Here is a 14680-nt window from a genome sequence, read left to right as displayed (position 1 = left end):
AAAATCAAGTAATCTGATATATACTCTAAATTTCATTTCAGAAAATGTATTTTAAATTGGGTCGCGTCCGGGGAAGAACGTAGGAGTCAAATATTTTGACTTTAAAAATGTCGGAAAGTTAAGACGCTTTATACAGTTCTCAAAGTTAATGAACACCTATGTGTCATACCAAGATTTAAATCATAGGTGTCCAACAGGTGGCCGTATCGAAATACATGTTTTTTGCTCTTGTCACTGTGTTGAATCTTTTGTCGTTCTGCAATATAAGCAAACAATATAAGGTATAACAATAAATCGTGTTTCAGGCCAGTGTGGTCTTGTGCATACATCCCGTCTTTAATAATGATAATTTATCTACGCTTTTGTTGCTTTTACAAGACGAATAAACATACATACATATAAGGTCAAAGCAGAGAGCGTTGTAAACATTAATGTAATAATCCGGCCCACCGAGAACTTCATTTTCCCACATCCGGTCCGCCGACTAGAGAAGTTGCCCACCCCTGGTGTAAAGCTATTCCATAGGCTCACTCTCTTCTCTTGCCTTTTCCGCGACACTCTGGTTGTCACTACTGCATTTTGTATTTTTTGCGTGGCCCAGCAAGATGTCTGGAGTTGGTTATATGGCCCACCAACAAAAAATGTTGCTCATCCCGGCTCTAAATGATGATAATTTTTCAAATGAGACTTTTGTGAATTATATCTAATACTAATAATCTAATTTCGCGCAAAGTTCAGAAATACTCAAACTGATATAACATGCAAGGGCAATTCAAGGAACCTAAGAAGTTGAAAATTGAAAAACCTAATTTGATAAAACGAGTAAAACGTATATTTTGAGTTTTTTTGTTGTGATAAATTCGAATAATAACTTTTCGAAAGTTTGATAATCACCATATTGTCTTGAAACCCAGAAATACTCTTAAACTGAGATAACATGCTAGAGCAAAGTTAACACATTTCTGAAGTCACAAACGGCAATTACCATGTGGAATGCTGGTTTCTGTAAGAATTTTAATTACTAGAATATGATTTTAATAGCGTATAGTTGAATGACAAGAAAGTGAGACGACACGAGCATGCTGTGGTCTCTCATCTAGATACCATATACAGCGTCAAGGCTAAAATTAAATAGTTAAAAAGCACAGAATTGGTTGTGTCACTACACTTACATCTGATCCAATGACCTGAACAGTTTCATCCCAACATAAATCACTGAAACCCAGATCAATTTGAATATTTTTATTCATGATTTTTACAATCTGAAATAAATATAATACAGAGAGAAAAAAACTAAGGCACATCAAAGTATACACAGCAGTATAGCTATTCTTCATATGAGATCTCAAAGTTGAGGGAGAAGAGTTAAAAATTTCGATCTCTGATTATTACGAGACTCAGAATTTGAAAAATATGACTTGAGACTCAAAAATTGACAAAATTATTATTTGACGGTCAAAGACTCAGGACTTCAACATTTCAAAGATTTTTTTAGTCAATAATAAAATTTCGATCATCAGCTTTTGCAAATCTTAAAATAACGTCAGGCAAATCTATTTTCTTTATAATAAATCTGATAATAAGTGCAAAAATATTCATGAGAATTGCACAATAAATGCATCTGTATTCAAAATAGTTAACAATACAATGTGATATGACTTTCTATAAGAGGATGAAGTAAAATATGGACAAGTACTTGAAAAGGGTAAAACAATACACAATCCCTGTGGAAGGGGTACCTTCAAGAAGTGGCTTGATAGTAAATAGGACAAGTCTTCCATTCTCAACATACTCCAGGGAAGTTAAAACAATTTAGCACACTTTTCCCCCAAAAATATCATGAACGCAAGCAAGCTCTGCTTTTTCAGTCAGACTTTACCCGCTTTCAGTATTCAACAAGAGCTATGAATCAATTTTGAGACGGAGTTGTATTTTCTAAGGGTACTAATTTCCAATAGAAACTCAAAAAAGCATTAAGTCGCCTTAAGCATTCAAACTGACAGTTAAAGAAGACTTATATACGCTAAAGTTATTTCTATCAAAATTTAATTTTCCCACAGTTTGGAGCCAAAGTCCTTTTCAAATGGCTCAAAGTTAGCATGTTTCTATATGGGCTTACAGATCTAATTTTATCTTCAGAATGAGTGGCTCATATTATGCATTGACATAGAAAATATTGGAAAAATTTTGCCTCAATGCGAAAAGACATCCGGCAGCGCAAGAGAAAAATGGGGAAATCGATACGCATTGAGATCGAAAATTTCTGGAGATTTGTGTGGTAGAATAGACCTTCGTCTTATCTATTGTGCGTATTATGCTTGAAAAAACATGATATTTTTCCCCAAGTGTGGTCTTTTTACAGTTATAGGATAAATGCAACAAAATAATTTTAAATTCTAAGAACTTTAAAAATCCAGATAGATTGTTTTTTTTGATTTATCGAACAAGGTGATGTGGCAAGGTCAAAGTACATAGTCTCAAACCAGCCAGTCCACGAGGAAGATTTCCGACACGTTCCCATTCTTCCTTGTCAGGGTCATAGGTCTGAATGACCTTTATGCATCGTCGAGCAGCCCAACAGTATCCGCCCACAACATATATCTTGCTGTCAAGCTGTAGATAGTATAAATACTTTGAGAATGAAGATCTGAATACTCCCGTAGTATGTGTACCAGGTTAGGGTATAATTTTATTCTGATTTTCCTTATTTTAGTTCTATTATGAGTTTAGGGACTGTCTGTGTTATCCAAGTGAATATACCCCCTGTCCATAGGTTTCAGTCCCTTTACACAACTTGATGTACAGTAGGCGAACAAAATTAGTTACCTTCATATTGGTACACACACTTCTGGTGCGCCCTGTATTGTGTATTTCTTTTCTGTGTTACTATTATTTCTACCATGGCAAAGTTCAAAATGAATTATTGGACACAAAGTGGTCCTACCTATGAATCGTTGTTATTTTGTTGTTGTTGATTTTGCTAGTATTTTTCTTTGTTATGAAAAAAACGCTTTTCTAATGGACCAATTTCTTTTAAATTTCCAGTGGTTGAAAGTTTTATTTTTCGTTCAAAGTCTCTTGTTTTTATTTATTCCTAAAATTTCTTAAGTATGAAAAATTTAGTTACCACACACCAAACAATAATTTTTCACATACCACAGTAGCTCCAGCTTCACTCTGTCCCATAGAAATAGGTGTAACAGTCGTCCACTGATCGAAATCCGGGCTGTAGACTTCAGTGTCCAGAACATCCACTCGTTTGTTAATTCCTGTGTTCCCACCAATCACATAAATCCTGTGAAAAAGAAAATACATTTTTGAGAATTTTAAGTGTAAAAATATAGAGGTAACATACTCTATTCAGGATATTTTTAAGATTTGATTGGATTGGAATTTCATATTTTTCCTGGGGAAAGAGGATTCATATGGCGAACCACGGCCTCTCATCCGGTTACCATGTCAGAATTAGTTAAACCAGGTAATTGTATCAGGTGCATGGACTTTATGGTGGAGGAAACCGTAAACAACAAGCGGCCATTTGAATGTAAACGAACATTGATGAAAATAGTTGAGTAGCCCTGAGCTAGACAAGCGGTTCCCAAACTTTTTGTCTGTGCGGCACTAAATTATCAGGGGAAAAAAATACACAGCATTTAAAATAACAATGAAACATTTATAATAAATACAATATGTGGAATATTCAATTATCTGAAAAAAAATGATTTTTTCATGAAATATTTCCACACCTTGGGCTCTGAACAAACAGCCAGTTTTACACAAGCAGCTACTTATTATTTCAAATTTTCTCAGTTCTCTCGGATTGGCCGAGACCTTTCACGCATAATTAACCCTGCATGGGAACCTACTCAGGGTAATCAGGGTTGCAGTGACAAGAGTATTCCTAACGGTGCGCCACACCATGGACAGGGGCCCTAGATCAGGGGTGGGCAACCTTTTCCGACTCGCATGCCAAAATCGACTAAATTTAATGACAAAATTCTTCCGTGTGCCAACCAAAATAGTCGAAAGCCGACTCCGTTGTGACTTCATAATATATTTCTTTGAAGCCCTATGTCATGAATGGACAAAAAGAATTCAAATAAATAACAGATTGTTAACAAACAATTTTGATTAAACGGACGCAGAATTTCAACAGCTAATTCCGAGCTCTGAAACTTTTTATCTGAAGAAAAATGATTTCGTTTCTGAAGCCTCGCTCGCGTGCCGAGTAAATGGGCTCACATGCCAAGTTCGGCACGCGTGCCAGGGGTCGCCCACCCCTGCCCTAGATAATCAATGCTAACCCCTCTACGAGTCCAGCAAACCTCTTGGTCTTTATTAAATTGGGATTCTTACCACTTTATTCAGACTATGATCAAAGCTTACAGTTACTCCTACTATTTCTTGAAAGAGATACAATTTACTATTATTACAAAACACCCCAAGAAGAAAACGAGAATATCGGTCAGAGACCGAAGACTTATCGGTCGAAAGTTAGGGGATCCCCCAAAACAGCGCTCTTACTCCATAGTGACACCTTGTGTCCCATCACTAATTAATTTATAACTCGCTAATTATACGACATAAATCATCCAAAATCAATAGGCTTCTGGTACGACATATGATGAATGCACATGCAAAATCTGGAGCAGAATCAATCTAGCTTTCGTGAGATATCGCGTGCATCTAACAGACAGACAGACAGACAAATCAACATACTTACCGATTAAAATCAATAGGTAATAATCCTTAAACACGCAAAAAAATATCATAAAAAAATACATACTTATCCTTCAGAGTAACTTGGCTATGCCATCCTCTTGCATACTGCATTGGTGATCGACGCTCCCAGATATCATGCTTGGGATTATAACACAACATAGCGTCACTGAAATGTCCGTCACTGAATCCGCCGCTCACGTAGAGTTTGTCACGGTGAACAGAGCCATTATGATCACATAATGCATTCTGAAATAATAAAGCAACATTTCAACTTTTGGGCTGGATACTTTTTTAGGTCAATATCAATGTTTTTTTAACCTATAGCCTGGGTATAGTGAAAATAACAAAAGTTTTTGTGAATCAAGAGAATTTTTGTCACGGTGAACAGAGCCATTATGATCACAAAATGCAATGTGAAATTAAAAAATATCGTTTTGAAAATGAAATCCTGCAAGCCCAAATTTATATTTTTTTTTGGATTTATGGGAACAATACTTTCCATCTTTTCAGCAAATTCAATGCTTATATGAGGATGCCTCACCAGTACTTGGCCTTCATGTAACCGAACGAGATGCCTTGGTTCACCATATGATTAAGCCGCCTTATCGTCCCCCCCCCCCCCCTCCTTGGGATAAATATAGGTTGGGAAACTTACCTGGGTAGAAGCAACATATTTCCATCTGTCCTCTTCCACACAGTAGCACTCAACGGAAGACATTCGTCCAACGGAATTCACTCCACCTACAGCATAGAGACGATTGTATGCTGGAATAGCACTGACGTGAAATCCTGCACGACGCTCGTTCATACTTGCAATCTTCATCCAAGTGTTGAAACGAGGATCATATCTGAAAAACAAGAGCAAAGCTCAAATATATAAGCCTTGAACACTGAAGCTAAAACAAAAAAGTACGGGTATCCAATATTTTACAGTGGACTACCGGTACCACAGAATTCGCATTCACAATGAGGATCATATCTGAAAAATAGGGGCTAGTTTTGCTATATTTGAGACATTTTATCGTCAATTTTTTTTTCAGTTTGTTCAAAGCAAAGTTTAAAGCCTTTGGCTTACTAGTTTGGCAGGATTCGACTGCATTGTGATATATTTCCCATTGCTGATAAAATAATACATGAAGTCCCATCTATATCCATAAAGGATGGGCTATACTTGGTACACAGATACCCGGACGAAGTAATAACACTCGATCAACCATGAGATTATGATGATCATACTGGCCACACCAGACTAGAGGTATTATTTTATGTAGAGGTAAAAATACAGGGCGTCCATAAAGTCTCGTTACAATTTCAATTTTGTTATGAAGTCAGTTCTCAATACATTTTAACCAGGTTTGTTGCTTTTTTAATCAGTAATTGTTCAAGTATTATTTTCACTTCATTAAACACATCCATTGCTGATTATACAACAAAATAAAGTCAGAAAACTCTTTAACTGGAAAACATATTGGTGAAAGCTTTATTGCCATTTGGTTGGTTTCTTAATTGCTTTTTAGGTGTTATTGAGAGACTTCAATGACTTTTGGCTCCTTATACATTGCCTTGTTAAAAGTGATGTGCACGAATTAATGGCGTATAGAATAAAATGAGGCTTTCACTAAATACACACCTGGTAACCGTAGTAACAGCAGTTTTTCCTCTCTCTTCAAAATGGTTTTGACCTCCGAGAATGTAAAGGAAATTGTTCAGCACAGCGACACAATGGGAGTGGACTCCTGTATCCATACTCGGAAGAAGTGTGTATGCAGTCAACTCACGATTGAATACTGGAATAAATAAAAGTCATTGTTGAGTATTTTTACTTTATTTAATACATCTGTGAGGGCCAAAACAATATATGGTATCGATAAATTCTGTTTGTAATTTTTAAAAATTAGGACTTATATATCAATTGATTCAAAATTCTTTGTTTGATAATTTTAATGATAATCTTGATAAATTTGTCTCGATTTAAAAAAAATATACACCAGTCAAAGAACTGGGAATTAATTAATAATAATAAGCCTCATATCTCAGTGGCCGCATAAACAGTGCATCTGTTTTTTTAGTTTTCTTGTTCAATTAGGGGCAACTCAACAGACTGAAGAAAGTCCGAGGAAGAAAATGAAAAAACGAATATTAACAACTTCTAGGACACTTTGATTTTTTTCCATAGAGGTGCAGTGGAAAACAATTTTATGCACCATATTTTACGGACCATAAGGCACACTTTGAAGTTTGAATGCCTCTTTTCCCAAAATTCAACTGTGCGCTTAATGTATGGAGATCAGGTAGGGCTTCATGCTTCATCGCCCACACTAAAAACCATTACTATATTGCCTTAGGAACCATTCTTACAGCCCGATACACCTTATGTCCGAATAAAAACTGTGCAATTTACTGATAGTGTGCTTTATAATATGGTACGCCATATGGTTTGTTGAATACACTAAAAGTCCAATTTTGCTTCAAAAACTGCTGTGTTTTGTATCACGATGAGCATTATGTTTAAATAAAAATCCAATCGCCTCATGTTTTGTAAAATACAGTAACAAAAACACATAACACAAGTTTGTATATTAACAAGTAAAATGTCTGATTTCTGCCTAAAGCAAATAATTTACGTTTTCGTATACACTCTAAAATATTTTTGAATCTAGAATATATTCCATATTGGGCCATAAGATACCCTAATATTACACAAAACATAACACATCTCTAGGAACTCAATGAACCAAATGCTGTCAAATTATGCCCAGAGGAGCGTAAGAACAGATCGATTCAGATTTCTGACTCACCTTTCAATTGGTTTGATACTTCATCCGTGTTGTCAGCTCCTCCCAGGACGACCAATCTTGTATCATTGGATCGAACTCTGGTACGAGAGGAAGGCACGATTGGTTGAGAATGAGGAAGCATATGGTAACTGCTTGCCTGTTATACAATGGGATATTGAACATGATTTTTATTTTTACCAGAGGGGGGAAGAGAGGTACATTGAAAAGACGTCTTAACTACATAAGGTGAACCATGGCCTCCCCCCCAGTTACCAATTTACGATAGACCAGTGGTTTCCAATTTTTTATGGCTTGTGGCCTCCTTCCGGAGGCTTATAGCACTCATGGCCCCCGTTAAGCATTCCATTAAATGTTTAGTGTGTTATTTTTACTGGTAAATTATATTACCGTATGTTCCAACAATTCATGCTAAACAAAGTGAAAACACCCTGTGAAATAACCTTATCAACCAATGAAACCAGGAAGAATGGGTAGTTTTCCCATGAAATGAAAAATAAAATCAGTTTTGCGCCTGGCATTGTGGCACCACTTCAACTGATCTGTGGATCCTGAATGGGGCCCTTGGAGCCTTTTTGTGAGTAAAACTCATCAAAAGTGCCTCTATAAAGCTATTATCACAAGTAATAGATCGTTATTTTAAGAATTGACCGAAGGAAAAATAACACATAAAATCGTAGAGATGTATGTAGAGATGGGATTCCGAAATGCCAAAAACACACGTTACAGTAGTGGCTTGTCTGGGGCCTTCAGAGTGAACAATTAATAAATTACCTCAAGTAACAGATCGTTGCATTTAGTCCTCATAAAGTCAACAACATTCACATGAACCATCAAGTCCCTAGGTGGCATCAGAGGGAAGCGAATCTTCTCCATCAGTTTACGAATGAAAGCTTGTCTGAAAGATACAGTTTCAAAGGTTACCTTACGTAGCTGATATAGCTATACTGGTAGATTGTCTTGGTTTAAAATCCGATGTCCGCCACCTCATCTAGGGTTTGATAAATTGGGTACTCAATGCTAACCCATAGCCCCCCCCCCCACCAATGGGTACTTTGAGCTAATCCCATACCCGCCATTTTAACGGATTTCTTCACCCCCGGGACAAATATATAAATCCTATCCTATCCTAAACCTCACCTAGGGTTTGATAAATTGGTTACTCAATGCTAACCCATAGCCCCCCCCCCCCACCAATGGGTACTTTGAGCTAATCCCATACCCGCCATTTTAACGGATTTCTTCACCCCCGGGACAAATATATAAATCCTATCCTATCCTAAACCTCACCTAGGGTTTGATAAATTGGTTACTCAATGCCAACCCATAGCCCGCCCACCAATGGGTACTTGGAGCTCTGTTAGAATGGAAACAACTTTTTCGCATTTTAAAATTAGTTTCATTTCAAACATCCCAGGTATAGGTTACGATATTACACACCCCTATGCATTATCACCTGAAATAAATTATTCTTAAAAGCAATCATCTTCAAAAGCGTTCATCAGTCATTAATAAGCTAAAAACAAAAAATATTCTCTATTTTACATGACAGATTTCCAAAAATACTCAAAACTTCAGTGATGATAACTTTATTTTGTACAACCCTAAGATAGAGTAAAGAGTCCAGCAATCTTTCTATACATAATTATCCTTCACAAAATTTAAACCTGCGACAGTCGTCAAACCAAAAATGAAAAAAATCCTATCCTACCTGGATGGGTCGTACATGATCCATTTCAAAGTGGCAGCAAAAACATCGAGTTCAGACATGACTTTCAGGTCGTTGTTTTCAAGAAGAAAATTCATGTTTTCAAAAGTCAATTTCTGTAGTTGGTTCGATTTGATGAAATCTGGGAACCTGGAAAGTGAATGAAACGGTTAAAACAAATAAAAATCTGACTCTGACCAAATCCCATGCCCACCACCTCACCCGGGATGTATAAATTATGGTCTATCCAAAATAGTAGTTTTAATCACATCAGCTGTTGCTTGTAAATAACAAAAATACCCCCTAAAAATACTTATACAGGGTGTCCATAAAGTCCCTTCACAATTTTAATTTTGTTATGAAGTTAGTTCTCAATACATCTTAACCAGGTTTGTTGTTTTTTAATCAGTGATTGTCCAACTATTTTTACTTCATTTAATACTTCTGTGAGGGCCAATACAATATGTGGTATCGATAAATTTCCTTTACAATTTAAAAAAATTTATGGACACCCTATTTATCAATTTACCCTACTTATTTGGGACTTATTATAACAAGGCCAGGAGCTGAAGTACCAATGATGATTACACTGCTAAATAGATCAACTTAAAATTCTCAAAATATAAGATTCTAAATGTCCCCTTAATTGCAAGTAAAGCCAATACAAACCTTTCCAGCATGAACTTGTAAGCCTTCTCTTCGAGCAAACCCATTGTAAAGACTTCAGCAATATGGATGATATCAACACAGGTGTTCACATCTATGGCTGAGATCAGAAACTCCATGCAGAAGTCGAGAACAACCTGGATCTGTTAGTTGAAATAAGGATCCATCAAAAAGGTTTTCATTTGATCTATTAGCAAGGCCCGTGACACGCATCTATCTAACTGTGGGGGTGGCTTTTCCCTTTTTTGAGCTTTTTTTCAAGTTACTTTCAATAATATTAGCATAATCTCTTTCACGAACTTGCTTGCTATTAGTGGGTATAGTTGCTTGACAAATATTCTTGTTAATTTTTCAATACTATATTGTTCAAGCATCACTGTGGCAAGCTGTTAACTGACAGCTACGAATCCGAAGTAGGAAGGACCAGGAGAAAGGACTAGAGGTTCAATAGGCATTATGTAACTACCCCCTATTTTACAAGTTTATTCAGTCTATTTTGCCCAAAAACTTGAGGCTCCTATTTGAGCTCTGAACAAAACTGTGAAAAATCAGTCTTTGGGAGCAAAGTCAAACCTAAATAATTTGACTCAGACACCAACTCACAACCAAATTCTCAGTAAAAAAGTTCTTCGAGGATATACATACCTGCATATGTCTTCCTACAGCCAGGATGTTCTGCACTGTCTGCATTGTTATTGGAAGCCGACCAGTGTACATGAATTCAACAATATGCTTCAGTCCATCGCTACTTATGCCTCTGAGTTCAATCGACTCAGAAAACCAAGTGTACTTTGCCCCATCGTTGCGACAAATTTCAGCTAAAAATAAAATTGATTACAATTTCAAGTTCCTCAGTTTGAAAAGGAATTTGACTGACTATGGAATCTGAAGAGAAAACAAAACCTCAAGTAAGATTTATTATAATGTACAGGAATGGTGCGACGTCAATCACTTAACTTAAACCTAAAAAAACTTCTATTAAAAAGCCGAGAAATTTCAGTTTTACCATTCTGAGTGTCTTTTGTGAACATTTCCTTGAAGTACGGACTGCATGATGCGAGTAGAGCACGATGGACAGGGAAGCGGTTGCTACCAGCAATAAGTGTGACATCACAAAGCAAATTGTTTGATCGGAGGTCATTGAACCCTAGTAAGAGGGTGTTGTTGTAAGTGTTTGATGAAAACACTGTCTCAGGGTAGCCATTCTTGATGGTAGACTGACAGAAACTGTAAAACGAATATTATTAAAATTAGATTGTGTGTATATTTCTCATGGAAAGAAAAGAATATATAAGAACAATAGGGTGGTCACTAGAAAAGCAGAAAATTTGAAGGTCAGATTAGATCATGAATAAATTGCATGCTTACTCATGCATGCTTTTCCAATACTTTTTTTTTAGATTTCAGGTTGTTTTAGGTTCTATTTGGTTTCTATATATTTTAATTTATTTCTATAAATGTTATATTTCTATAACATACGCCTTTAAATAACTTTGTAAAGTTATTATTTGTAAAAATATATAGCTGTTTGACAAATTTTCTCTTTTCTAGCGAGTATTATGCTCAAGTTTGTTGAGCATGGAATCTCGCTTAAGTTAGGTATGACTATATTTGTATTTGTGATGAATGTGCAAAATAACAGTTCAATTAGAGTAGGGTTACGAGTATATCTGTATCCCAGGGAAAATAAAGTCAATATTATGGGTTAATTTTTTGGGGGTCATCTTGATTAGTATCCTGCTCAGGTTGGGTATGAATGTGACAAGCTAATTTGTGTATATATGCCCCAAAGAGAGGAAAGTAAATATGGCTTAATTTTGTGGGAGCCTATGTCCTCGCAATCAGAAACCTGTCTCGGTCGGGTGTGGATGTATCAATAAGCAACCAATTTATCATTCTAAATGCCTTGTCAGATTGTTGGCAGGCATCTCAAATCAGACCATGAACGCTTGTTGAATTACCAGAGAAGCTCAATTATCAGACTATAGTGAGTTGGGTTCTATGCGTTCCAATTCGTGGACATAGAGAGTGGAGTCGTACATCGCTAAATAATTTAGGATATTGCCACACACTTTCCAACTTATCTCACTGTCTTAACCATATTCAAGCCAAGCCTAACTGCAGAACTGAAAGAAAACCTATGACTGTATGACAGCAGGGCAATAACAAGATATAGAGGCCAATATCCTTAAAAAGATCCTGTGTTGTGACGGCGCCTGTTCATTCCGGCCATCGCCAAACACAGAAATACAGGATGGAACATGGAAACCCTACCCATACCAAATCTACCCTCCAACTCTTCAAGATTTGTAAAAACTTGCCAGCTATATTTGTATATCGGTGTTTTCAGTATCTGAGTATACCTCGGTGATTAAAGAAATTTTTCTATTTACCCCTACGGGGTACACCGTGCCGCGCGGGTACACCGTACCGTACTCGGAGATGATAAAGATCAATTCAAATATTCATAAAATAATTAGACAGCAGTTACTACAGTACTAAGTTACGGTACCTACCGATACCGTAGTGTTTAAGAAGGCTTTGATAGCATCCCTGAACTCCCTGCGCTCAAATTATTTTTATCTATGTTTATATTGACTTACATAACGACAGATAGGCCAGAACAAACTCGGTTTATGCTTAGCAACACTTGTACACTTGAGCAGAGAAGAGCGCTGCCGCACGCATGCGTTTGCAAAAGCAGCAGACCCCTCTCTCTATTCTATGACGTCATAGGTAATGCTTGTAGCACGGAAAATACTCCACGTGCTTTTAGGATGTTGGAATTCGGAAGAATGGTTTTGCGAATTTCAGAGGATAGTTAGAGTGTCCCGAAGCTATTTAGAACAGATAAATTGATGTATTATGGTATCATATGCAAAGATGTGACATGTGTATCAACCGCAAATAAAATCTGGGCGCAATTCAACAACTCCCATTTTGAAAACAACTCGATTCCGATTGGCGACTATGCCGGTAAGTTATGTTTTAGTTTACATTATATTTTCAGTATTTATAATTGCTTTTAAAGCGCCAGGATTTTGTCGTCGACGAGTGGAAAGCATACAAGACTAAATACAAGGGTTATCGTCCAATTCGGGTATGGGAATCAATACCGAAGATATTCGCTGGAGATGTGTATACTTCTGTTTTTGGAGACTGAATTTGTCAACTTGGTATAAAGCGCTTCCAGTCGGTATTATTTGGTTATATAAGCCCGGTGGAACACAATTGTAGTTGATATTAATTGACTATTCCAGCAATGACTTATGTATTTGTTATTGAAGCGAGCGAAAAGCCGAAATGAAATGTGAATTCACGAGTTATTCCAAATGACTTCTGTAGTTACTAAGTTCAATTTAAAACGATGTCAAAATATATTGACGATTTTCGCGATGTAATAATTGTAATGTACGCGGAAGGTAATTTCGGATCGCTTGTGGCACTTAATGCAATGATTGGTTAACAGGGATGGCTGCACGACTGCGCCACTCCACTTTAATTACGTAACCGCCTACTTTGTAAGGGTAGCCCGTGTAATTTAGTTCTAACGGACTTCGAAGTTGATATTTTCGAGAAATCCCCTAGTAGGTGACGCTGCTCGATAACCATTACTGGTTTATCGCGTCTTCCTTCACACTAAAATGCATTTATTTCTTTTTTTACTTAATCCTATTCGTATAATGTGTATTTTCGGCATGTGTAAAAATAAACTACTGATACTGATATAGAGATTGGTTTAGTTAACAATTATTACTTTTTCTGTTTCTTCTTTTGTTTGTAATGACTTTTTGTGTTAATTTTAACTTGAGTAACACTTGATTTTGGAGTAAAATAGTAGCATTCGAAGAATTTCAAATTAAAATTACAAGATGGAATTCAAGAATACCTAAATTTTCGGATACTGACATCTTGTAATCGCGATTGACATTAGTTTTCTTGCAAATAATAATTTTATTTGTTAACCGGTATATGCAGATTATCTTACCTGTCAGACGAAGTCCTGAAACTTGAGACTGACGCCGAGTCAGTTGACGACTTCAACATTAGTTTGTCGGACATTTCTAACATTAGATTTGGCTAACAAGTAACAATCTGGTAGAATAAAGAATGAATAAGTTGTAACTGCATAATTTAACTAATAGTAGTTTGGTGTGGGAATGCATATATAGTCTCAATTCCCATTGAGATCGCCCCATTCCCAGAGGGCTATTTGCCTACCATATAGACAGCAGGTAAAGGATAGGTGTAAAACGTTGGTTGTAGAGTAGATACGTGGTCCCAGTCGCAATTTAAATGTAGATAAAGCTACTGGTCTGCCAAATTGACAGTGGGTATAATTTTAGGATAGCTACACTATAGGTATATATTTCAAAAAATTGTAGTATTCGACAGGATAATATATACGTATGAGCAAAAGCTGCCTTCAAAAGCAAGATATCTGCGAATTACAAGAAACAGACGATAAATTTATTTGAAAAAATATTTTAATTTTTTTCATCCGCATTTAGTTTCAATATTCCACGATTAACGGTATAAAGGCGATACGTGAATGAAAAAACTTTTCTTTATTAGAACCAAGTCCAAACCCGCTACCTATAAGAGTTTTGTTTGCACATAGCACATAGAAATAACGTAAATACATACCCGAAAGAAATTTCTGCTGTATTTCCGGATTTACAACCTAAACGCCTATATTCGTTGCACGTAATCTACAATGAATCTCGTATTTTCAAAGCTTACGTCGATAGTGACTAACAAAGATCAAATTGCGTTGCCCGAGGGCATA

The 14680-nt window shown here is 36.4% G+C and overlaps 1 protein-coding gene across 1 annotated transcript; it reads right to left on the bottom strand.

Annotated features, from left to right (window-relative positions):
- Positions 1–1227: 1227 nt before the first annotated feature.
- On the bottom strand, positions 1228–14680 carry LOC120330753 (kelch-like protein 9). Its single transcript, XM_039397660.2, has 13 exons — positions 14539–14680; positions 13880–13986; positions 10898–11118; positions 10537–10709; positions 9895–10034; positions 9229–9375; positions 8292–8415; positions 7521–7656; positions 6353–6509; positions 5378–5570; positions 4787–4968; positions 3157–3295; positions 1228–2613 (listed from the first exon to the last, which is right to left on the bottom strand). The coding sequence occupies exons 2-13, from the start codon at positions 13960–13962 to the stop codon at positions 2437–2439; spliced, it is 1872 nt and encodes a 623-aa protein (XP_039253594.1). The 5' UTR covers positions 13963–13986; positions 14539–14680; the 3' UTR covers positions 1228–2436.

The sequence above is a fragment of the Styela clava genome, chromosome 6 (genome assembly GCF_964204865.1).
Source record: "Styela clava chromosome 6, kaStyClav1.hap1.2, whole genome shotgun sequence".
Classification (NCBI taxonomy): Eukaryota; Metazoa; Chordata; class Ascidiacea; order Stolidobranchia; family Styelidae; genus Styela; species Styela clava.
This window is presented reverse-complemented; position numbering and strand designations above follow the sequence as displayed.